This window comes from Bufo bufo, chromosome 4 (genome assembly GCF_905171765.1).
Source record: "Bufo bufo chromosome 4, aBufBuf1.1, whole genome shotgun sequence".
NCBI classification, from domain to species: domain Eukaryota; kingdom Metazoa; phylum Chordata; class Amphibia; order Anura; family Bufonidae; genus Bufo; species Bufo bufo.
In genome coordinates this window covers 245,113,861-245,140,306 of record NC_053392.1, presented here as the reverse complement: position 1 = coordinate 245,140,306, position 26,446 = coordinate 245,113,861, and the positions used below count along the sequence as shown (strand labels likewise).

At 43.6% G+C, this 26,446-nt stretch overlaps 1 protein-coding gene across 1 annotated transcript in view; it reads right to left on the bottom strand.

Annotated features, from left to right (window-relative positions):
- LOC120998011 (solute carrier family 12 member 9-like) overlaps nucleotides 1–26,446 on the bottom strand; it is a 384,693-nt gene that overhangs the window by 4,574 nt on the left and 353,673 nt on the right. The window contains exon 11 of the mRNA XM_040428433.1: nucleotides 6,508–6,682. Within this exon, the coding sequence (XP_040284367.1) occupies nucleotides 6,508–6,682 (175 nt within the window). The remainder of the gene's footprint in view (nucleotides 1–6,507; nucleotides 6,683–26,446) is intronic.

The following is a 26,446-nucleotide window of genomic DNA, read 5'->3' as shown; positions in this document are numbered from 1 at the left end:
TAAGCATTCTGTATTCAGAATGCTATTATTTTCCCTTATAACCATGTTATAAGGGAAAATAATACAATCTACAGAACACCGATCCCAAGCCCGAACTTCTGTGAAGAAGTTCGGGTTTGGGTACCAAACATGCGCGATTTTTCTCACGCGAGTGCAAAACGCATTACAATGTTTTGCACTCGCGTGGAAAAATCGCGGGTGTTCCCGTAACGCACCCGCACATTTTCCCGCAACGCCCGTGTGAAAGAGGCCTTACACCTGCACATTCCTCTCCAGGAATAATCACTGTCTAGCCTCCTGTCCTGTCTACAGAGTTGGAGGATGGAGATGAGTAACCCACTAGACACCATGTATGAAATATTAACCCTTTCTCTGCCTTAGAGAATCCAGAATCCTGAAATTAACTCCTAGAATATAACAAATGTTTATACCAAGGCAAGTTTGGTAGACTGCTGTCATTCCCAATCCCCTCACATACAGTACATGTCCGCTTGGCTCATCTGAGCAGGCATGTATTCTCAGGAGGAGGAAGCGGCTGCCATTCTCTTCTAGCAGCAGCTTACTTCAATGAGAACAAAAGTATTGGGTAGTTAAAATCCAACTTACCTGATCCTTATCTCCCCCAACAACAGCCATCATTTTGTGGGTTGATTCTTTATACTATTTAGGCTACTTTCACATATGCATTAAAACTATCTAGAAGGCTGTTCCAGCAGAGAAACAGCCTGCCGTAGTTCGCCATATCCAGCATAGCCGGATACTGCTGCTCACCACCACAGACCACTGACTATAATGGGACCTAGCCCTTTTATGCCATGTGTGGCAGCATTCTTCCAGACAGAAACTAGTGCAAACACCGTTTAAGGTCTGACGAAATCCTGGCACAAATGCCAGGAACAGGCTGGATTCCCAGTGGATTCCATTATAGTCAATGGGGTCTGTCTGTGCTCTGTGTTCGATGAAGTCCTGCAGGCTGAGGAACATAGTTCCAATAATTCCATAATTTCAATGTGTCAAAGTAGCCTTACCTGAATGCTATGCGGCACAGTGTATTTGGCAGCTGTCTAGATCATTATTTGAACGCTATAAGGCAATATTTATGTAATGCTGTTTTGGATCGCCCAGTTTAGACAGAATAGAACCTAGGTCTCTAACTTTTCCATTCACTGTAGACAGCTTTAAAAAAAAGGCACCACTCTAATTGCTCCATGCTTGACTTGAGAAGGCCTTCCACCAAACCATGCTGACAGTAAGGAACATATTATCACAGAGCACCTTCACCAGTATTAAACATAACCTTTACTGATATTAGATAAAATTATCCCAAAAATGTGGCATATCAAGCAATTTATCAGTAGGGTAAAGAAAAAAACATCACCCTTACACTCGCCCTACAGACTGATAGGCAGAGCTATCAAAATGGAATGGCCGCCCCGATAGGGGCGATTCTGTGTCAGGAACCTCCTAATCAACCCTATATGTCCCGGACAAGGGATAGATATCGCCACCCAAGAAAAGACCTATTAAAACTATTGTCCAGTGTCGATATACAGTGGTTAGAATATACATGAAAAATAATAAAGATACCAAAATAAACAATATTATCGCACATAGTACACATATGCTCCTATTTAAAACAGGTGGTGTCACTATAGGATCACCAACATACAAAAGGAGCACATGTCATTTGTCGGAGGAATGCAAACTTTGTCCCGATGCGTTTCTCTGAACCATTCTCTGGGGTCAGTTCATCAGGGGACCACATTTAACAAAAAATTACCTAAAAAAATCAACCAATACTTACAGCTGGAACATATGTGCAATATTGGTTGATCCTATAGTGACACCACCTGATAAAGTAGGAGCATATGTGTACGATGTGCGATATTATCATTTATTTTGGTATCTATTATTTTTCATGTATATTCTGACCACTGAGAAATCGACACTGGACAGTAGTTTTAATAGGTCTTTTCTTGGGTGCTTACCAGGAACACTGCTACCTAGACAATTTCCCCAAAATATATGTAAAAATATTGCTTGATTCAGTCCATATTAAAAGCCTTAATTTCAATTTCAAAGGACCCCCTTGGGTCCTGACTGATAGCATCCCTTAGGTCTCTTGCACACGACCGTATGCCTTTTTCTGTATTCTGCAGTCCGTTTTTCACGGATCCGTTGTTCAGTTTTTGGTTTCCGTTCTGTTTACATTCCGTAGTTCCGCAAAAATTTCCGTTTGGTTTTCGTATGCGATCCGTTGTTTGAGGATCGCAAACAGAAACGATCTGCAAAAAACAGATGACATACAGATGTGTTCCGTATGCATTCTGTATTTTTTGCGGACATATTGACTTGAATGGAGCCACGGATCGTTATTTGTGGGCAATAATAGGACAAGTTCTATCCTACAGCAGAACAAATATCCGGAAATGGAATGCATACGGAGTACATTCCATTTTTTTTGTGGAACCATTGAAATGAAAGGTTCCGCATGCGGACCGCAAACGGAACGGAAAAAAAAACATTTGTGTGCAAGAGGCCTTACTCAGTTGTTATACATAAATTGTGTAATATGTTTAATACGGTTTGAATTGTAAAAACCTCACTATATATTTGTGTACCTGTGGACTTGCAGGTGAAAAGATCTGAATATTTTCAGATCTTAAGCTGAGATATTCTACTCTTATCATGTGTCAGGGTGCTATGTGTCAAGAATCAATGTACGTATCAGGCATTTCCGTGTTTGGTTACCTCTACATAACTTTATTCAGAACGGAACAGATTATTACCAGCTTGACCTTTGTTACCACAGTATTATCAGTTCATTGACTGAGGTCCAGGCAATGCCACCTTTTAAACAGGAGATATAATTTGCTCTTTTAAAGTGCCGACTCTGCATAATGACTAGCTGAATGTGATTGTGAAATGAAAAGCACTTTATGAAATACAAATCCACCCTTTTAATTTTTTTTTTTTTTTACCGCATAAAACTGCTTATTAACCTAACATTTTAAAGTGTACCTTACAAGGTCGTCATGGCAACTGAGGAGACGTGAAGACTCTTTTTATTCTGTCAGAATGAAAATGATTTATGTCCAACCTAAAAAGTCTAATGTAGTAAATAAAAAACCCATATCTATATACTGACTACAGCCATTTTGCTGTGCACTCTCAAAATGCTCTCAATATATGCAGATTGCTGTTTAAAGACATGCATAATTCCAGTAAAAAGAGCTAAAGTGTTCTGAGGATTGAAAATCCCATTGAGCACTACAGCTTACGGTACCGGAAAAACATCAGCACACGGCACTTTTTCAACTGGACGTAAACACAAGACTTGGATGAGCAGATTGGCACCAACTGCTTAGACAGCCACAGTGCCAGGCCGAAACTTCATGACAATGGAAGGTACAGATGCACAAGTTGTGCTAGTTTCACATTACTGTTTTGTTTTGTCAGAGGATCTCAAAACCAGATAGAATTGGTTCAGTATTGTCCCTAATGTAATCTGAATGTAAAAAAAACCAAAAACATTCATCCGCTCTGCCAGCATTCCGTTATGTGGCCAGACACAAAACCGCTGCATGCTGTGGTTTTGTATCCGGTGAACAAAAAAGATCAAAATGGATCCCGTACAAATAATGAAAGTCAATGGATGCTGGATCCGTTTCCATTTGAATCTGTTTTGGCAAGTGCCCTTGCGCAGAAGCCATTTTGAAGACCTAACCATCACTATCAAGCCCTTATCCAGAATATATCAAAACCCCGCACCGGAGCCATTTTGGATTCCAACATATGTAAATCAAGGTAGCAGAGGAAAAGTTGAGGCTAGGAAAAAGCCAAAAAAGGTAAAGATTATGCTTAAAAACTTAGGGGGTTATTTATTAGGATCAGCGTTTTAATAACCCCTATAGCTGGCAGTGGATCCACCAAAGTTATGAAGAGGTGCTGGCCTCTACATAACTTCAAAGCATCCAGCCCCAATCTAAACGTAAGCCAGATTCCCAGCTGTCTTACATTTACACCATTTTCTGGTCGTAGAAAATGATGATTTTAGATAGGGGTATTTCTGGATGATAAATGACCCCCTTATTCTATTGTAAGAAATGCGCTTATATCTGCCCATGGGTGTGTACAGGAGTATAATATACATATATCAATAAGGTCTCATGCACACGACCGTTGTTCGGTTCAGCATCCGAGCCGCAGTTTTTGCGGCTTGGGCGCGGACCCATTCACTTCAATGAGACAGCAAAAGATGCGGATAGCACTCCGTGTGCTGTCCGCGTCCGTTGCTCCATTCCGTGGCCCCGCAAAAAAAATATAGCATGTCCTTTTCTTGTCCGTTTGGCGGACAAGAATAGGCATTTCTACAATGGGCCGCCCGTTCCGTTCTGCAAATTGCGGAAGGCACACAGGCGGCTTCCGTTTTTTGCGGACTACAAAAAACGAAACGGTCGTGTGCATGAGGCCTAAGAAAAATATAGCAAGAGCAGCACCAAGCAAAATCAGGATTTAAAAAATTCTAAAAATAATGTGGAGTGCCAGCAGCTATGGATTCTGACAAAATCAACTGTTATATATATAAGAAATTCCACGGCGCCTCCATATAGTGAAGGAAATTGTGTCCTTTAGTCACCCATGCAACGTTTCACTCCACTTGCTGGGCTTGAGAAAATAAAGGACACAATTTCTTTCACTACAGTCCTGATCAAAAGTTTAAGACCACTTGAAAAATGGCAAAAAAATCATATTTAGCATGGCTGGATCTTAACAAGGTTCCAAGTAGAGCTTCAACATGCAACAAGAAGAAATGGGAGTGAGACAACACATTTTTTGAACATTCAATTTAATGAAAACAACGAATAAACTGAAACAGGCAGTTTTTTAGCTGATCAAAAGTTTAGGACCACACCTCCAAAAAAAAACTAAACCCCCCCAAAACAGAAATCCAACTTCCAAACATGAACTCAGTAATGAGTAGCTCCGCCGTTATTGTTTATCACTTCCAAAATTTGTTTCGGCATGCTTGATGCAAGCGTTTCCATGAGGTGAGTGGGAACATTTCTCCAAGTGGTGAAGACGGCCGCACGAAGGCTATCTACTGTCTGGAACTGTTGTCCATTTTTGTAAACTTCCCTTGCCATCCATCCCCAAAGGTTCTCAATTGGATTTAGATCAGGGGAACACCCAGGATGGGTCAAAAGAGTGATGTTATTCTCCTGGAAGAAGTCCCTTGTTCTGCGGTCATTGTGTACTGTAGCATTGTCCTGTTGAAAAACCCAGTCGTTACCACACAGACGAGGGTCCTCAGTCATGAGGAATGCTCTCTGCATTTGACGCCCCTGCACTTCCTGAAGCTCCATTGTTCCACTGAAGGAAAAAGCACCCCAGACCATTATAGCGCCCCCTCCACTGTGGCGCGTAGAAAACATCTCAGGTGGGATCTGCTTGTCATGCCAGTAACGTTGGAAACCATCAGGACCATCAAGGTTAAATTTTTTCTCATCAGAGAATAAAACTTTCTTCCACCTTTGAATGTCCCATGTTTGGTGCTCTCTTGCAAAGTCCAAACGAGCAGTTCTGTGGCGTTCAAGGAGACGAGGTCTTTGAAAACGTTTTTTGTTTTTGAAGCCCTTTAGTCTCAGATGCCGTCTGATGGTTATGGGGCTGCAGTCAGCACCAGTAAGGGCCTTAATTTGGGTCGAGGATCGTCCAGTGTCTTGACGGACAGCCAATTGGATCCTCCGGCTCAGTGCTGATGAAATTTTTTTGGGTCTTACACTTGATTTTTTTTGTTCCATAACCCTCAGGATCATTTAAGAAATTCCAAATGACTGTCTTACTGCGTCCCACCTCAGCAGCGATGGCGCGCTGTGAGAGACCCTGCTTATGCAGTTCAACAACCCGACCACATTCAAAAAGGGAGAGTTTTTTTGCCTTTGCCATCACAACGTGTGACTACCTGACAGAAAATGACAATGAATCCACATCTTTGCACAGATTTTGCCTTTTAAAGGCATGTGGTCCTAAAATTTGGATCAGCTGAAAAACAGCCTGTTTCAGTTTAATCGTTATTTTCAATTAATTGAATGCTCAAATTTTTTTGTCTCACTCTCATTTCTTCTTGTTGCATGTTGAAGCTCTACTTGGAACCTTGTTAAGATCCAACAATGTAAAATAAGATTTTTTTGCCATTTATTGGACTGTATATGGAGGCGCTGTGGAATTTCTTCTATATCTAACAGTATATATAAATATATATATATATATATATATATATATATATACATACACACACACACGTGTGTGTGTGTATGTACCCGGATGTACATATATCATATGTTCTTCTAATAGTGTTATTGACCTGGTGCAAAATATCTGATACAGAGCATAAGAAGATTCTTCACACTGCAAGCAAAATATAGCTGTATGTGTGCACCTTGGGAGAATGAATAAGGGAATACAGAAAAGCGCAGGCTCAACATTTTGCTGAACTTCACTTACCCAACTCTTCTAAACTCACATGTCCCAGAACGAAAAGTCCACTTTTCTTCAGATCGTTTGCAAAAGTGATCAGGTTGTTGTGGCTGCGTGGATTGGAAACTAGTAAGAGAATCTGAGGACGCCAAAACTTTACGTGATCCTTACGTACGTCTAGCTTGAGCAAGTACTTTCTGACCTGCAGAATGAAGAAACCAGAACTTCTTATGGTTATATGTATAATAAAGTCACAGACTAATGTCGGTGTAGTGAGATTTCGCACATTCTGTCCATACACATAGCAGTTAGGCCTCTTTCACACGGGCGAGTTTTCCGCACAGGTGCAATGCGTGAGGTGATCGCACCCGCACTGAATCCAGACCCATTCATTTCTATGGGGCTGTGCACAGGAGCGGTGATTTTCACGCATCACTTGTGCGTTGCGTGAAAATAGCAGCATGCTCTATATTGTAAGTTTTTTACACAACGCAGGCCCCATAGAAGTGAATGGGGCTGCGTGAAAATCGCAAGCATCCGCAAGCAAGTGCGGATGTGGTGCGATTTTCACGCATGGTTGCTAGGAGATGATCGGGACCCGATCTTTATTATTTTTCCTTATAACATGGTTCTTAATACAGAATGCTTAGTAAAATAGAGATGGAGGGGTTGAAAATAATAAACAAATTTAACTCACCCCATCCACTTGGTCGCGTAGCGGATTTCCTCTTCTTTCTTCTGGACCTGGCTAAAGGACACATCACTGCGCTCATCACATGATTCATCAATGTGATGGATCATGTGATGAGCGCAGTGACATCAAAGGTCCTTTAGCCAGGTACAGAAGAAAGAAGAGGAGATCGGCTATGTGACCAAGTGGATGGGATGAGTTAAATTTGTTTATTATTTTTAACCCCTCCATCACTATTGTACTATGCGTATTAAGAATGCTATTATTTTCCCTTATAACCATGTTATAAGGGAAAATAATAAAATCTACAGAAAACCTAACCCAAACCCAAGTGAGGAAGTCCGGGTTCGGGTCTGGGTACCAAACATGCCGATTTTTTTCACGCGCGTGCAAAACGCATTAAAAACGCTTTGCGCATTTTCCCGCGACACACCCGCATCTTATCCGGCCCTCACACGTGACGCCCGTGGGAAAGAGGCCTTAATGTTATGTTTCCAAAAAGTGCGAGCACTATTTTCGACGAAGACTTGAACAGATTAGAGACATAGAGGGAGATTTATCAAACTGGTGTAAAGTAGAACTGGCTTAGTTGCCCATAGCAACCAATCAGATTCCACCTTTCATTTTCCAAAGGAGCTGTGAAAAATGACCTGCCATTCTACCGTTGGGGGTTACAGCAGTAAGACCCCCTACCAATCAAACAGATATCTTACTACATTTGGAATACCCCTTAAATTGCATACTGTACATGTATAGAATATGTTTTTAGATTTATAGATACATATGTCTGCCTGAAAATTGTAGATCTTTTCCTTCTTTCTATATCATTTTTTAAATGTAAATGTTCTCTCTTGCTCCTAGTGTGGAGCTGGAGAGCTGCGGTGTGTGCCCTCACTGCCGCAAGAACCACCAACTCACACACTCGTCTCCTGTGACTTCTACTATTATGATGCAAATCAGTACAGAAAAGAGCTGTAACAAAAAGAAAGCGTCACTTTCCACTAACAAAAATATGAAAAAAAGATAGAAACAGATAAGGCTAATGACACACGTGGTGGATACACTCTGGAAAATCCACAGATTATAGTGTAGTCAAAGTGAAAGATTTAAAAAAATCTCATCTACACAGTGCATTCGGAAAGTCTTCAGACCCTTTGACTTTTTTCACATTGTTATCTTGTGGCCTTGTGCTAAAATAACAAAAAGTTCACATTTTTAACATTATTCTGCGCTCATTAACCCATAGTGAGAAAGTGAAAACAGTATGTTCAAAATCTTTGCTAATTTATTGAAAAGTAAAATTCTGTATTGACATAAGTATTCATACCCTTTAGGCCTCATGCACATGAACATATTTTCATTCCAAGTCCGTTCCGTTTTTTTTTTTTTAGCACCGTATACGGAACCATTCATTTCAATGGGTCAACAAAAAAAAAAACGGAAAGTACTCCGTGTAGGGTTCTTTTGATACCAAAATTTTGATTCGGTTTCGATACCATAAAAAAGTATTGCGATACTCGATACTCGATACCACGCAAAAAAAAAAAAAAGCCACGTGCATTCCACATTTTATGGAACGTCCGCCACATAATCGAACAGTCCTATCCTATTTTTTAGGGAAACAAGGTGACTAAAAAAAATGGCGAATCGCATGGTTTTTCGTTTTTCTTTTACGGCGTTCACCGCATAGGAGATTTTTTAAATATTTTAATAGTTTGGACTTTTCAGACGTGGCGATATGTAATATGTTTATTTATTTATTGTTTATATATTTTATATGTAAAATTGAGAAAGGGGGTGATTTATACTTAATATATATATATATTTTTATTTAAATACTATTTCCCCCTTCTTAGGGACTAGAACGTGGGATCTTTTAATCCCTTGTCCTATTCACCCTAATAGAGCTCTATTAGGGTGAATATGATCTTACACTCTCCCTGCTGCCCTGTGCATAGTGCACACAGCAGCAGGGAGATTACCATGGCAGCCAGGGCTTCAGTAGCATCCTGGCTGCCATGGTAACCGATCGAAGCCCCAGGATTACACTGCTGGGGCTCCGATCAGAAGCTGCCACTGCCGCCAATGAGAGGAGGTGAGGGGACTCTTGCGACTGCCACCAATGATTTCAATACTGGGGGGTGGGGGGCGCACTGAGCCACCAATGATTTTAATATAGGGGAGGGTGCACTGCGCCACCAATGATTTTAATACTGGGGGAGGGCGCACTTCGCTACCAATGATAATTAACGTTTAATACAAATACAGCTGGCGGCAGAATCACATTGCCGGCACCCGACCTCTATGACAGGAAGCTGCGATCAGTGGCAGTTAACCTCTCAGTTGCGGCACCCTGAGGGGTTAATTGTCGCGGATGCAGCGCCCTGTCAGAGGTCGGGTGCCGGCAATATGTTTCTGCCGCCTGTATTTGTAATGTATTAAACGTTAGTTATCATTGGTGGCGCAGTGCGTCCTCAACTCCTCTTCGTTCCCATTGGTGGCAACGGCACAGAGGGGAGGGAGAGACTGCTTCCTTCTCCCCGTGCTGCTGAGGGAACATGGCCGCGTTGAGAGCAGCACGATCCATCTTCTCTGATACTGGGCTGTGCAGTAGCACAGCCTAGTATCGATAAAAGGCAAATCCCGGTATCGTATCGATACCGCAACAAAAGTATCGATTGGGTATTGAAAATTTGATACCCGAAACATCCCTAACTCCGTGTGCATTCCGTTTCCGTATGTCCGTATTTCCGTTCGGCAAAAAAATAGAACATGTCCTATTATTGTCCGCATTACGGACAAGGATAGGACTGTTCTATTAGGGGCCAGCTGTTCAGTTCCGCAAAATACAGAATGTACACGGATGTCATACGTATGTTTTGTGTATCTGTTTTTTGTGGATCGCAAAATACATACGGTCGTGTGCATAAGGCCTTACTTAGGACATAGTTGAACAGCTTTGGCAGTGATTATAGCCTCCAGTCGTCTTCGGTATGATGCTACAAGGTTTGCACACCTGGATTCAGGGATGTTCTGCTATTTTATTCTGCTGATCTGCCCAAGCTCTGTCAGGTTGAATTGTCAGTTGTGAAACCTCATATAGACAGGGGTGTATCTTTCCAAATCATGTCCAATCAACTGAATTTATCACAGATGGACTCCAATCGAGTTGTAGAAACATCTCAAAAATTATCAAGTGACATGGAAGGCCCGCAGAGCTAAATTTCCAGTGTCATAGCAAAGGGTCTGAATACTTTTGTTTACACAAAATTTTAGTTTTTAATTTTTAATAAATTTTCAAACATTTCTAAAAGTCTGTTATATCCTTCTCATTATGGGGTATCTTTTAATCCCTTGTCCTATTCATCCTAATAGAGCACTATTAGGGTGAATAGGATCTTACACTCTCCCTGCTGCCCTGTGCATAGTGCACACAGCAGCACGGAGATTACCATGGCAGCCAAGGCTGCAGTAGCGTCCTGGCTGCCATGGTAACCGATCGGAGCCCCGGGATTACACTGCTGGGGCTCCATTCAGAAGCTGCCAAAATGATGAGGGGAAAACTTTAACCACTTTCCGTCCGCCCATAGGATATAAACGTCCTATGGGTGGATCTCTATTTCTGAACGGACGTTCCAGAACGTCCGTTCAGAAAGTGCAGCTGCACGCTAATCGTGCAGCTGCTGATAGGGTTGCCCACTGTAAGTGACAGCAGGGCAACCTAGAGAGAAGGCAGGGACAGTGCCCAGGTGTCCCTGCCTTCTGGATCGCTGCATACACAGCGCTCAACGAGAGCTGTGTATGCAGAGCAGGAAGCGCTATGTGCTTCCTGTTCCGACCCGGCGGTCATGTGACCGCCGGGACCGGAGAGTGCAGGAGCTGTGTGAGGTCTTTCACAGACCTCGATCAGCCCTGCACTGAGGCTGTACAGCGCTGAATTATGCTGTACAGCCTCTCTGGGTGGTGTATTTCCACTGTAACTGGGGCTACTATGTCAGCCCCAGTTACAGGAGAAATCAACAGTGAAAAAAAAAAAAGAAAAAGTGAAGTAAATGTCCCCCAGAGGTCTTGTATGACCTTATGGGGGACGAAAAGTGTAAAATAAAAATAAAAAAAATAAAGGGTTGAAAAAATAAAATAAAAAAAAGTTTCACATGTAAAAAAAAAAAAAGTCCCCAAGTAAGGAATAAATTTTTTTTTGTAAAAATAGAAAAAATAAAATAGACATATTTGGAATTGCCGCGTCCGTAAAAACCAGCTCTATAAAAATATCACATGACCTAACCCCTCGGGTGAACACCGTAAAAAAAAAAAAAAAAAAAAAAAACGGTGTCAAAACAAGCAATTTTTGTCACCTTACATCACAAAAGGTGGTACCAATGGTACCAATAAAACCGTCACCTCATCCCGCAAAAAATGAGCCCCTACATAAGAAAATCTCTCAAAAAATAAAAAAACTATAGCTCTTAGAACATGGAGACACTAAAACATCATTTTTTTGGTTTAAAAAAAACCCAGCTCTATAAAAATATCACATGACCTAACCCCTCGGGTGAACACCGTAAAAAAAAAAAAAAAAATGTGTCAAAACAAGCAATTTTTGTCACCTTACATCGCAAAAGGTGCAACACCAAGTGATCAAAAACGCGTATGTCCCACAAAATGGTACCAATAAAACCGTCACCTCATCCCGCAAAAAATGAGCCCCTACATAAGAAAATCTCTCAAAAAATAAAAAAACTATAGCTCTCAGAACATGGACACATTAAAACATAATTTTTTTGTTTCAAAAATGCTATTATTGTGTAAAACTTTAATAAATGAGAAAAAGTATACATATTAGGTATCGCCACGTCCGTAACAATCTGCTCTATAAAAATGTCACTTGACTGAACCCCTCAGGTGAACGCTGTAAATATAAATAAATAGAAACTGTGCTAAAACAACCAATTTTTTGGTCACCTTGCCCCATAAAGTGTTATAATGAATGATCAAAAAATCATATGTACCCAAAAATAGTACTAATAAAACTGGCACCTTATCCCCTAGTTTCCAAAATGGGGTCACTTCTTGGGAGTTTCTACTGTAAGGGTGCATCAGGGGGCTTCAAATGGGACATGGCATCTAAAAACCATGTGCAGTTCCTTTTCTTCTGCGCCCTGCCGTGTGCCCATACAGCAGTTTATGACCACATGTGGGGTGTTTCTGTAAACCGCAGAATCTGGGTAATAAATATTGAGTTTTGTTTGGCTGTTAACCATCGATGTGTTAAAGAAAAAATTGGATTAAAATGGAAAATCTGCCGAAAAGGGAAATGTAAAAATTTGATCTCCATTTTCCTTTAATTCTTGTGGAACGCCTAAAGGGTTAACAAAGTTTGTAAAATCGGTTTTGAATACCTTGAGGGGTGTAGTTTCTACAATGGGGTCATTTATGGGGGTATCCACTATGTAGGCCCCACAAAGTGACTTCAGACCTGAACTGGTCCTTAACCACCTCAGCCCCCAGTGCTTAAACACCCTGAAAGACCAGGCCACTTTTTACACTTCTGACCTACACTACTTTCACCGTTTATTGCTCGGTCATGCAACTTACCACCCAAATGAATTTTACCTCCTTTTCTTCTCACTAATAGAGCTTTCATTTGGTGGTATTTCATTGCTGCTGACATTTTTACTTTTTTTGTTATTAATCGAAATTTAACGATTTTTTTGCAAAAAAATGACATTTTTCACTTTCAGTTGTAAAATTTTGCAAAAAAAACGACATCCATATATAAATTTTGCTCTAAATTTATTGTTCTACATGTCTTTGATAAAAAAAAAATGTTTGGGTAAAAAAAAAATGGTTTGGGTAAAAGTTATAGCGTTTACAAACTATGGTACAAAAATGTGAATTTCCGCTTTTTGAAGCAGCTCTGACTTTCTGAGCACCTGTCATGTTTCCTGAGGTTCTACAATGCCCAGACAGTACAAACACCCCACAAATGACCCCATTTCGGAAAGTACACACCCTAAGGTATTCGCTGATGGGCATAGTGAGTTCATAGAACTTTTTATTTTTTGTCACAAGTTAGCGGAAAATGATGATTTTTTTTTTTTTTTCTTACAAAGTCTCATATTCCACTAACTTGTGACAAAAAATTAAAAAGTTCTATGAACTCACTATGCCCATCACGAAATACCTTGGGGTCTCTTCTTTCCAAAATGGGGTCACTTGTGGGGTAGTTATACTGCCCTGGCATTCTAGGGGCCCAAATGTGTGGTAAGGAGTTTGAAATCAAATTCTGTAAAAAATGACCTGTGAAATCCGAAAGGTGCTCTTTGGAATATGGGCCCCTTTGCCCACCTAGGCTGCAAAAAAGTGTCACACATCTGGTATCTCCGTACTCAGGAGAAGGTGGGGAATGTGTTTTGGGGTGTCATTTTACATATACCCATGCTGGGTGAGAGAAATATCTTGGCAAAAGACAACTTTTCCCATTTTTTTATACAAAGTTGGCATTTGACCAAGATATTTATCTCACCCAGCATGGGTATATGTAAAAAGACACCCCAAAACACATTCCTCAACTTCTCCTGAATACAGAGATACCAGATGTGTGACACTTTTTTGCAGCCTAGGTGGGCAAAGGTGCCCAAATTCCTTTTAGGAGGGCATTTTTAGACATTTGGATACCAGACTTCTTCTCACGCTTTGGGGCCCCTAAAATGCCAGGGCAGTATAAATACCCCACATGTGACCCCATTTTGGAAAGAAGACACCCCAAGGTATTCAATAAGGGGCATGGCGAGTTCATATAAAAAAAAAAATTTTGCCACAAGTTAGCGGAATTTGATTTTTTTGATTTTGTTCTCACAAAGTCTCCCTTTCCGCTAACTTGGGACAAAAATATTAATCTTTCATGGACTCAATATGCCCCTCAGCGAATACCTTGGGGTGTCTTCTTTCCAAAATGGTGTTATTTGTGGGGTGTTTGTACTGCCCTGGCATTTGAGGGTCTCCACAATCATTACATGTATGCCCAGCATTAGGAGTTTCTGCTATTCTCCTGAGCATACAGGTAATGAGATTTTTTTTTTCCGTTCAGCCTCTGGGCTGAAAGAAAAAAATGAACGGCACAGATTTCTTCATTCACATCGATCAATATGGATGAAAAAATCTCTGCCAAAAAAAAAAAAGGAGGGGAAAGGCGTCTGCCAGGACATAGGAGCTCCGCCCAACATCCATACCCACTTAGCTCGTATGCCCTGGCAAACCCGATTTCTCCATTCACATCAATCGATGTGGATGAATAAATCATTGCCGGGATTTTTTTTTTTATATATACAAAGTGTTTGCCAAAGTATATGAACACCGCCACCTCCTCAGCTCATATGCCTCGGCAAGCGTATCTTTTACTGCAGAGGAGAAATCTCGTCTTGCAGCGCCGCATACACCGACTTGCGTGTAATCTGACAGCAGCGCAATGCTTCTGTCCGAATGGACATCAGTGCTGCAGCTAGTCGATCGGTTGGTCCACCTGGAAGGTAAAAAAAAAAAAAAAACCAGGCCGCAACACAATAATTTTATTAACTTTGGAAGAGAACATATTAACTTTAACTTTTTGAACTAAACATTAACCTTTTTGCTTACCGGTGTTTTTTTTTTTTTTTTACCTTTATAGAACAAACCTCTCCTTCCCCATGGGACAATGTGCAAAGCGCAAATCGCCCAAAGATGTGGCGAAGTACGTTATGCACTTTATCCCAGGTGAAAGGAGAGGTTTGCAGCAGCTGTGAGAGAAAGGGCCCTAATAGCCCTGTGTGCCTGTCCTGGTGAGATGTGATCCCTATGCTAGGTGTACCTGTGTGTGGTACTTCCGGAAACACTCTCCTAAGCATAGGGCAGGGTGGTCCGGACAGTCAGGACAGAAATAGCGGGTGTCACGCCTTATTCCACTCCTGCTACAGACACGACATTTTTTTCGGGGTGGCGGTTGGGTTGAGGTACCAGCAACGACACTGGGGAAATGTCGCTCGTGTAGACGGCTAACTACACTGGTGGATGGGGCCACGGAACCTCTTGGGTAAAGGAGGTTCTCGATGATCTCTTCCTGGAATTTGAGGAAGGATCGTGTTCTCCCAGCCTTACTGTAGAGAACAAAACTATTATACAGCACCAATTGAATTAAATATACAGACACCTTCTTATACCAGCGTCTGGTTCTGCGGGAAACTAAATAGGGAGCCAACATCTGGTCATTGAAGTCCACCCCTCCCATGAGCGCATTATAGTCGTGGACTGAGAGGGGCTTTTCAATGACACGGGTTGCCCTTTGAATTTGGATTGTCGTGTCTGCGTGAATGGAGGAGAGCATGTAAACGTCACGCTTGTCTCTCCATTTCACCGCGAGCAGTTCTTCGTTACACAAGGCAGCCCTCTCCCCCCTTGCAAGACGGGTGGTTACAAGCCGTTGGGGGAAGCCCACGCGACTAGTTCGCGCGGTGCCACAGGCGCAAATCCGTTCTAGAAACAAATGCCTAAAGAGGGCCACACTTGTGTAAAAATTGTCCACATAAAGATGGTACCCCTTGCCGAATAAGGGTGACACCAAGTCCCAGACTGTCTTCCCACTGCTCCCCAGGTAGTCAGGGCAACCGACCGGCTCCAGGGTCTGATCTTTTCCCTCATAGATCCGAAATTTGTGGGTATAGCCTGTGGCCCTTTCACAGAGCTTATACAATTTGACCCCATACCGGGCACGCTTGCTTGGGATGTATTGTTTGAAGCCAAGGCGCCCGGTAAAATGTATTAGGGACTCGTCTACGCAGATGTTTTGCTCAGGGGTATACAAATCTGCAAATTTCTGGTTGAAATGGTCTATGAGGGGCCGAATTTTGTGGAGCCGGTCAAAAGCTGGGTGGCCTCTGGGACGGGAGGTGGTGTTGTCGCTAAAGTGCAGGAAACGCAGGATGGCCTCAAATCGTGTCCGGACATAGCAGCAGAGAACATGGGCATGTGATGAATCGGGTTCGTGGACCAATATGACCGCAATTCATGCTTTTTGGTTAGACCCATGTTGAGGAGAAGGCCCAGAAAAATTTTAAGTTCGGAAACTTGGACTGGTTTCCACCGGAAAGGCTGGGCATAAAAGCTTCCCGGGTTTGTGGTTATAAATTGTGTGGCATACCGGTTTGTCTCTGCCACGACTAAGTCCAAGAGCTCCGCAGTCAAGAACAGCTCAAAAAATCCCAGGGCCGTACTGATCTGAGCCGTCTCAACCCGAACTCCAGACTGGGCGGTGAAAGGGGGAACTACTGGTGCGGCTGAAGTTGGTGACTGCCAATCAGGGTTTGCCAGCACCTCAGGGATTCTAGGGGCTCTACAGGCCTGTCTGCGCGGTGGCTGCGACGGGGTAACTAGTGCACGTGCCACCGTACCAGCTTCAACTGCCCTTCTGGTGCTCGCTACTTCACCATGTTGTACGGCAGTGCTGGTACTAGGTCCAGGAAGGGCTGCGCTGCTGGTGTATGCCTCACCACGTGATCCGGCAGCGACAGCCCCACTCTGCTGCTCTTGAAGCGGATCCTGCATAACCTGTGGTCTAGCGACACGGGGCCGGGTACGCCTGGTGCTGCCAGGGACCTCAACCTCCTCGTCCGAACTTTGGGTCAGAGAGCCACTGCTTTCTACAGGTTCATATTCTGACCCGCTAGATTCGTCAGATGAGGGTTCCCATTCCTCATCCGACTGGGTCAGAATCCTGTAGGCCTCTTCAGAAGAATACCCCCTGTTTGACATTTTGGACTACTAAATTTAGGGGTATTCCCTGAGACTACCTAAGAAAAAAAGGAAGCCTGTCTTACAAAGGGGAGGCTAGCGAAGTACTGGAGGCCGCTGCGGTTGATAAAAAATATCAAAACTGATTTTTTTATCGCCGCAGAGCGTGTAAAGTGAATGTGCAGTGATCAAAAAAAAATAATTTTTTGTCACTGCGGTGGGGCGGGCGTGGGTGAACGCACGTGTGGGCGACCGATCAGGCCTGATCGGGCAAACACTGCGTTTTGGGTGGAGGGCGAGCTAAGGTGACACTAATACTATTATAGATCTGACCGTGATCAGTTTTGATCACTTACAGATACTATAAAAGTACAAATGCTGATTAGCGATACGCTAAACAGCGAATAAAAGTGACTGCGGTGCGGTGGGGTGGGCGCTAACTGACGCTAACTACCTAACCAAGGGGCCTAAACTATCCCTAAAACCTAACAGCCAATACTAGTGAAAAAAAAAAGTGTCAGTTTACACTGATCACTTTTTGTCTTTCACTAAGTGATTGACAGGGGGCGATCAAGGGGTTAATTTGGATGATGGGGGTGATGGATGGTGATCAGGGGCTAAGGGCAGTGTTTGGTGTGTACTCACAGTGATGTCTGCTTCTCTGCTGGATCCAACCGACGAAAAGGACCAGCAGAGGAGCAGAGAAGCCATATAACAGATCATATTTACTAATATGATCTGTTATCTGGCTTGTGATTCGATTTTTTTAAAATCAGCAACCTGCCAGCGACGATCATTGGCTGGCAGGTTGCTGATGCAATAGTCCTTTAACTTTTGCCGGCCCGCGATGCGCATGCGCGGGCCGGCTGTGACCGAAATCTCGCGTCTCGCGAGAGGACGCGCCGGCGCGTCCAGGAGGAATGAAACAACCACCTCCAGGACGCGTCTGTGCGTACAGCGGTCCGGAGGTGGTTAAAAAGTGGGTTTTGGCAATTTTCTTAAAAATTTGAAGCATTGCTTCTAAACTTCTAAGCCTTCTAACATCCTAAAAAAATAAAATGACATTTCCAAAATGATGCCAACATAAAGTAGACATATGGGGAATGTTAAGTAATAAATATTTTATGAGGTATCACTTTCTGTTTTAAAAGCAGAGAAATTGAAATTTAGAAAATTGCGAATTTTTCTAATTTTTGTGTAAATTTGGGATTTTTTTCATAAATAAAGGGGAAATATTTTGACTCAAATTTATGACTATCATGAAGTACAATGTGTCACGAGAAAACAATCTCTGAATGACTTGGATAAATAAAGACGTTCCAAAGTTATTACCACATAAAGTGAGATATTTAAGATTTGCAAAATTAGGCCTGGTCAGGAAGGGGGCAAATGGCCCAGATGGCAAGTGGTTAAGTTTTTTTATTTTATTTTAGCACAATGCCACAATATAACAAAATGTGAAAAAATTGAAAGAGACTGAAGACTTCCAAATTCATTGTAACTTTACCTGGGATGCACATCTGAAATTCCCAGTATGTCAAAATATACGCTGATTTCTGATGTGGATGCAATGGAAAGGGTGAAGTGTGTGTCAAAACCGCAGCATTTATGCTATGACTTCTACAACAAAATAACCATAATTTGGTTCAATTCATACAGTTACGCTGCAGATTTTGCAGTGTGGAAAATCAGCAGTGGGTTCATTCCCTGTGAGCATACTCTTAAAGGTTATTTACACCTTTGGGGGCATTCTTTTAATTATTGCATTGTACTCATTTTGAGCTAAAAATATATATTTTTAACTGATATTTTCTAAAAATATGGCTTCCTTTTTTCTGTACTGAGCTGACATGCCATAGTAGCAGCATTTGGATCTTCTGTTTTTTTCCATCAGACCAGGAGCAGATGGACTCATTACAGCTCAGTTCTTATCTTACTGATAAGAATGTGGCTTAAATAAGTGTTTATGACCTATTAGTAGTTTAGAGATGAGGGTTATCAGATGACCCACACAAAGTGAAAGTACCAGTCACATAGCTAGAAAAACAGTTAAAGGGATTACCTGAGACTAAAAACTGTCCCCCATATGCCCGTACTGACACAGTAGTCCCTCTTTAGAATAAAGGCATCTGTATTCCAGATATGATTAAGGAGTTCCAAGCGAATCGGGAACACATTGGTCTTTAATAAATAATCCCCAATCAAAAACCCTGCTGGAGTAAGATGTGACTAATTTATTAGTCATAATTTCTGGCATAAATTATTTTAAATTAGTTGGATCGTGTGCCCCTTCCATTAAGCTCACCCACTTAAAAAATGCTATTTGAACAAAAATGTGCAACTTTTGTATGCCGGAAAACTGGAATATTGGCTTTGTAAATGATCCCCAATGTTTTATGTCTATATTTTGCCAGGCAGCAAAAATTTTAGCAAATAAATAAATGGGGGTTATTCAGCACATCCCAGTGCGCAGGTGCACGATTCCAAAACAAAAAATTTTGTTCAAGTAATCTTTCAATTAGGGCTGCACAATGAATCAAATTAATTTGATTGATTCGCTCTCTTGCAGCCAGATGATGTCCATTTTATTAAATATTGTGACATCTGAACTATTAAGCCAGGTGCGGGCTTCAGAGAGCAGCCCGTGCTGTGCTCATATAGAGCTCCAGATCACAGAGGGAGACGGATATGGGCGTAGTCGGGATCCCGCTGTAACGGCCAAGGGGTAGAGAGCGGATGTAAGGGTTGAGGGGGAGAGATAGCACACTGCAGTTCGCTGAACAAGATAGCTCCATCCGGGACTGCATGTGGCTGCCGATCAGGGCATCGGTACATCTACTGTAGATGGAGGACTGAAGTAGAGAATATAATGTATATAGAGGGAGGAATGGAGGAGAGTATGTAATGTATGGTACAAAGATACTCTCCTCCAGTCCTCCATCTATATATATTATATACTCTTCCCTAGTCATCCCACTCTCTATATATATGTATAGACTGGCATTTCAGGAGTTACTGTACATATATACACTGGGAGTGCAGGGGTTATTACACTATTATATTCATTTTATGTATCCCCCATAACAGTGACCTCTACAGTACCCGCCCCTTTAACAATGACCTCCACAGTGCCCGCACCTTTAACATTGACCTCCACAGTGCCGGCCCCTTTAACAATGACCTTCACAGTGCTCACCCCTTTAACAGTGACCGCCCCTTATGTATTGACCACCCCTTTAATGGTGACCTCCACAGTGCCCACCCCTTTAATAGTGACCGCCCCTTTAGCATTGACCACCCCTTTAACAGTGACCTTTTTAGTGGCCGCCCCTTTAACAGTTACCTTCACAGTACCCGCCCCTTTAACAGTGACCGCCCCTTTAACCTTCTCAGGACCGCCGAACACAGGATTGCGTCCTGGCGGCGGCAGGGTTATTCCTCCTGGACGCGCCGATGCGTCCCCTCGCGAGACGCGAGATTTCGAGCATAGCCGGACCGCGTATGCACAGTGCGGGCCGGGAAAAGTTCATCACCAGCCTGCCAGCCAATGATCATCGCTGGCAGGTTGGTGACTTTTAAAAAAATCAAATCAGAAGCCATTTAACACATTATATTCATAAATATAATGTGTTAAATGGCTTCTGTGCTCTCTGCTGGTTCCTTTTCGAAGGTTGGTTCCAGCAGAGAGCACACATCACTGTAAGTACACAAAACACTATACATTTAGACCCAGATCAGCCCAATTAACCCCTTGATCACCCCTGTCAATCACTAGTGAAAGGGAAAAAAGTGATCACTTTTTTTTTTCACCAGTATTGACTGTTAGGTTTTAGGTTAGTTTAGGCCCCTTTGGTAGGTAGTTAGAGTCGGATAGCGCTCAGCCTACCGCACCGCAGTCACTGAATTGCTTAGTGGCGTTTCGCTAATCAGCATTGGTACTTTTATAGTATCTGTAAGTGATTGGAACTGATCACCGTCAGATCTATAATAGTATTAGTGTCACCTTAGCTCACCCTTCACCCAAAACGCAGTGTTTGCCCGATCAGGCCTGATCGGTCGCCCACACGTGCGTTCACCCACACCCGCCCCGCTGCAGTGACAAAATTATTATAATTTTTTTATCACTGCACAATCACTTCACAAGCTCTGCGGCGATAAAAAAAAACAATTTTGATATTTTTTATCAATTGCAGCGGCTTCCTGTACTTCGCTAGCCTCCCATTTGTAAGACAGGCTTGCTTTTTTTCTTGTGTAGTCACAGGGAATACCCCCTAAATTTAGTTGACCAAATGGCAAGTAAGGGGTATTCTTCTGAAGAGGCCTACAGGCTTCTGACCCAGTCGGATAAGGAATGGGAACCCTCATCTGACGAATCTAGCGGGTCAGAATAAGAATCTGTAGAAAGCAGTGGCAGTCTGACCCAAAGTTCGGATGATGAGGTTGAGGTCCCTGATACCACCAGGCGTACCCGGCCCCGTGTTGCTAGACCACAGGTTGCACAGGATCTGCTTCAAGGGAAGCACAGTGGGGCTGGCGCTGTCAGATTACGTGGTGAGGCATACACCAGCAGCGCATCCCATCCTGGACCTACACCAGCACTGCCGTAGAAAATGGTGAAGTGGCGAGCACCAGAAGGGCAGTTGAAGGTGGTACGGTGGCACGTGCATTAGTTCCCCCGTTGCAGCCACCGCACAGACAGGCCCTAGAGTCCCTGAGGTGCTGGCAAACCCTGATTGGCAGCCCCCAACTTCAGCCGCACCAGTAGTTCCCCCTTTCACCGCCCAGTCTGGAGTTCGGGTTGAGACAGCTCAGATTGTATCGGCACTGGGGTTTTTTGAGCCGTTCTTGACTGCGGAGCTCTTGGACTTAGTCGTGGCAGAAACAAATCGATATGCCACTCAATTTATAGCCGCCAACCCGGGAAGCTTTTATGCCCAGTCTTTCCGGTGGAAACCCGTCCAAGTTTCCGAATTTAAAACTTTTCTGGGCCTTCTCCTCAACATGGGCCTGACAAAAAAGCTTGGATTGCGGTCATATTGGTGCACGAACCCAATTCATCACATGCCCATGTTCTCTGCTGCCATGTCCAGGACACGATTTGAGACCATCCTGCGTTTCCTGCACTTTAGTGACAACAGCACCTCTCGTCCCAGAGGCCAACCAGCTTTTGACTGCCTCCACAAAGTTCGGCCCCTCATAGACCACTTTAACACCAAATTTGCAGATTTGTATACCCCTGAGCAAAACATCTACATAGACGAGTCCCTGATACATTTTACCGGGCGCCTTGGCTTCAAACAATACATCCCAAGCAAGCGCGCCCGGTATGGGGTCAAATTGTATAAGCTCTGTGAAAGGGCCACAGGCTATACGCACAAATTTCGAGTCTATGAGGGTAAAGATCAGACCCTGGAGCCGGTCGGTTGCCCTGACTACCTGGGGAGCAGTGGGAAGACAGTCTGGGACTTGGTGTCACCCTTATTTGGCAAGGGGAACCATCTTTATGTGGACAATTTCTACACAAGAGTGCCCCCTCTTCAGGCATTTGTTTTTAGAACAGATTGGCTGCTGTGGCACCGCGCGACCTAGTCGCCAGGGATTCCCCCAACGGCTCGTTACCACCCGTCTTGCAAGGGGGGAGAGTGCTGCCTTATGTAACGAAGAACTGCTCGCGGTGAAATGGAGAGACAAGCGTGACGTTTACATGCTCTCCTCCATTCACGCAGACACGACAATCGAAATTGAACGAGCAACTGGAGTCATTGAAAAGCCCCTCTGTGTCCACAACTATAATTTGCTCATGGGAGGGGTGGACTTCAATGACCAGATGTTGGCTCCTTATTTACTTTCCCGCAGGAGCAGACGCTGGTATAAGAAGGTGTCTGTATATTTAATTCAATTGGCTGTCTATAATAGTTTTGTTCTCTACAGTAAGGCTGGGAGAACAAGATCCTTCCTCAAATTTCAGGAAGAGATCATCAAGAACCTCCTGTATCTAGGAGGTTCCGTGGCCCCAACCACCAGTGTAGTGAGCCGTCTACAGGAGCGACATTTCCCCAATGTCGTTGCTGGTACCTCAAACCAAGCGCCACCCCGAAAAAAATGTTGTGTCTGTAGCAGGAGTGAAATAAGGCGTGACACCCACTATTTCTGTCCTGACTGCCCTGACCACTCTGCCCTATGCTTAGGGGAGTGTTTCCGGAAGTACCACACACAGGTACACTATTAGCATAGGGATTGCGTGACACAGGACAGGCACACAGGTGTCCTAGGGCCCTTTCACACAGAGCTGCTGCAAACCTCTCCTTTCACCTGGGACAAAGTGCATAATGTACTTCGCCACATCTCTGGGCGATTTGCGCTTTGCACATTGTCCCATGGGGAAGGAGAGGTTTGTCCTATAAAAGGTAAAAAAAAAAATTTAAAAAATCACCGGTAAGCAAAAAAGTGTATGTTCTGTTCCAAAAGTTCAATAAAGTTTATAAAAGTTAATGTTCTGTTCAAATGTTATATATAGTTAATGTTAAAAAATTTATTGCATTGCGGCCTGCTTTTTTTTTTTTTGTTTAGTTTTTTTACCTTCTAGGTGGACCAACCGATGAACCAGCTGCAGCACTGATGTGCATTCTGACAGAAGCATTGCGCTGCTGTCAGATTACACAAAAGTCGGTGTATGCGGCGCTGCAAGACGAGATTTCTTCTCTGCAGTAAAAAAGATACGTTTGCCGAGGCTTATGAGCTGAGGGGCGGTGTTCATATGCTTTGGCAAACATTTTTTATCAAATGGTAGAGTCCGAATTTGGCGTAAACAGAATGAGAACATGTATCCATCCTCTGATGGCTACTTCCAGCAGGATAATGCACCATGTCACAAAGCTCGAATCATTTCAAATTGGTTTCTTGAACATGACAATGAGTTCACTTTACTAAAATGGCCCCCACAGTCACCAGATCTCAACCCAATAGAGCATCTTTGGGATGTGGTGGAATGGGAGCTTCGTGCCCTGGATGTGCATCCCTCAAAACTCCATCAACTGCAAGATGCTATCCTATCAATATGGGCCAACATTTCTAAAGAATGCTATCAGCACCTTGTTGAATCAATGCCACGTAGAATTAAGGCAGTTCTGAAGGCAAAAGGGGGTCCAACACCGTATTAGTATGGTGTTCCTAATAATTCTTTAGGTGAGTGTATATATATATATTTATATATATATATATATATATATATATATATATAGTAATATGGGGGGGAAGATCGCTCCAATAAACCAGGTACATGAGCCAGCCAGGGTTAAAGAAAATGGATGTTTATTTTCCAAAACGAAAATAGGTACAGCTTCCAGCAGCCAAGGTCCAAACAAACCCAAAGTCCGCTTAGTTCAGCACAACATAATCAATAGAACAGTCCGTTCAAAAATAAAGGTATTTTGACCCTGGGTTCTTTTTAGTCCGTGGTAGATTCCAGTCGGCTCTCCTGCCAAACTTTCCACATGTCCGCAGTTTCCAGCTCTGTTCACAGCCAGCCACAGCAGTGTGTCCACCATACCACACACTCCACACCCTCACTCACTTCCTTTTCCTCTTATCAGGAGAGTGAGTTAACCCTGTGGGTACCGGATCCTAGGTAGTGCTTTCTTAAAGGCACCACAACCCAAATAATGGTGATACATATCTGTCACTGAGGACCCAACCTTGGCATCCTCTACATATCCCCCCCTTCCCCTGACCCGACGCAGGGGCGGGGGAGGCACTTGTGGATAACATGCAATGCACCCGGGAGAGAGCATCAGCATTCTGATGTTGACTCCCTGACCTATGTTCGACCACAAAGTTGAAATCCTGGAGAGAGAGGAACCATCTCGTGACCCTGGCATTGGTCTGTTTGTGCTGTCTCATCCAGGTCAATGGGGCATGGTCGGACACCAGGCGGAATTTCCTACCCAGCAGGAAATATCGCAGAGAGTCTAGAGCCCACTTGATGGCCAGACACTCTCGCTCTACCACAGCATAGTTCCTCTCTGCCGCTGTCAGCTTCCTGCTGAGAAAGACCACAGGGTGTTCCTCCCCATTGACCACCTGAGACAGGACGGCACCTAGACCTGCACTTGAAGCGTCTGTCTGGACCACAAATTCTTTCTAGAAGTCTAGTGCGACAAGCACCGGAGACTCACATAAGGCCCTTTTAAGTTTCTGAAAAGCTTCCTCAGCCTCCCTACTCCATTTGATCATGACGGATTTCTTTCCTTTTGTTAGGTCCGTCAAAGGGACCGCAATAGTGGCAAAGTTAGGGACAAATCTCCTGTAGTAGCCCACTATCCCCAAGAACGCCCGAACCTGCTTCTTGGTAAGAGGGCGAGCCCAGTTCTGTATGGCTTCTACCTTGCTCATCTGTGGCTTTACTAGCCCTCTGACTACGGTGAATCCCAGGTACTTTGCATCCTCCATCCCAATGGCGGACTTTTCCGGGTTCACTGTAAACCCTGCCCCTTTCAAAGAGTCTAGGACTTCCTGGACCCGAGGGAGATGGGATTCCCAATCGGTACTGAAAATGACAATGTCATCCAGGTATACTGATGCGTACCGTCCATGGGGACGCAATATCTTGTCCATAGCTCTTTGAAACGTGGCAGGGGCAGAGTGCAAGCCGAAGGGCATCCTTTTGTATTGCCAGTGGCCCTCCGGAGTGGAGAATACCGTCTTTTCTCTGGCTTCCCGGGTGAGAGGAATTTGCCAGTACCCTTTCGTGAGATCCAGCGTAGTGATATATCGGGCAGGCCCTAATCTCTAAATTAATTTGTCTACCCGGGGCATCGGGTAGGCATCAAACTTTGAAACCTCATTTAGTTTTCTAAAGTCATTGCAGAATCGCAGTGTGCCGTTGGGCTTCGGTACCAACACAATCGGACTTGACCATTAACTTAGCGATTCTTCAATGACATCCAGCTCAAGCATTCTTTTTACTTCTTCAGATACCGCTTTCCTCTGGGCCTCTGGAACTCTGTATGGCTTCAGCCGGATTATCACATTGGGCTCTGTTTGTTGCCTTTGGGACTTGGACAGCGTGTCAGCCACAAATACCTGGTCGGCTCCTACAGGTTCCTCTACCATGACCCTTGCCATAGCGGTCACTGGATCCCGATCTTTCCAGGATTTCAACAGGTTTATGTGGTAGATCTGGTAGGGTTTCCTCTTCCCAGGCTGATGTACCTTATAATTCACCTCACCTACCCTTTCTACCACCTCAAATGGACCCTGCCACCTGGCTAAGAACTTGCTTTCCACAGTGGGGATCAGAACCGCTACTCGGTCTCCTATTGAAAACTGCCTTCATTTAGCTGACCGTTTATATACCCGCCTCTGGGCATCCTGGGTCTTCTGGAGATGTTCCTTAACCAGCGGCATCACTTTAGCCACTCTCTCATTTGGGAGATGTGTTCTACCAGGGTCTGGTGCGGTGAGGACTCACCTTCCCAGGTTTCCTTCACCAAATCCAGAAGTCCACGGGGTCTC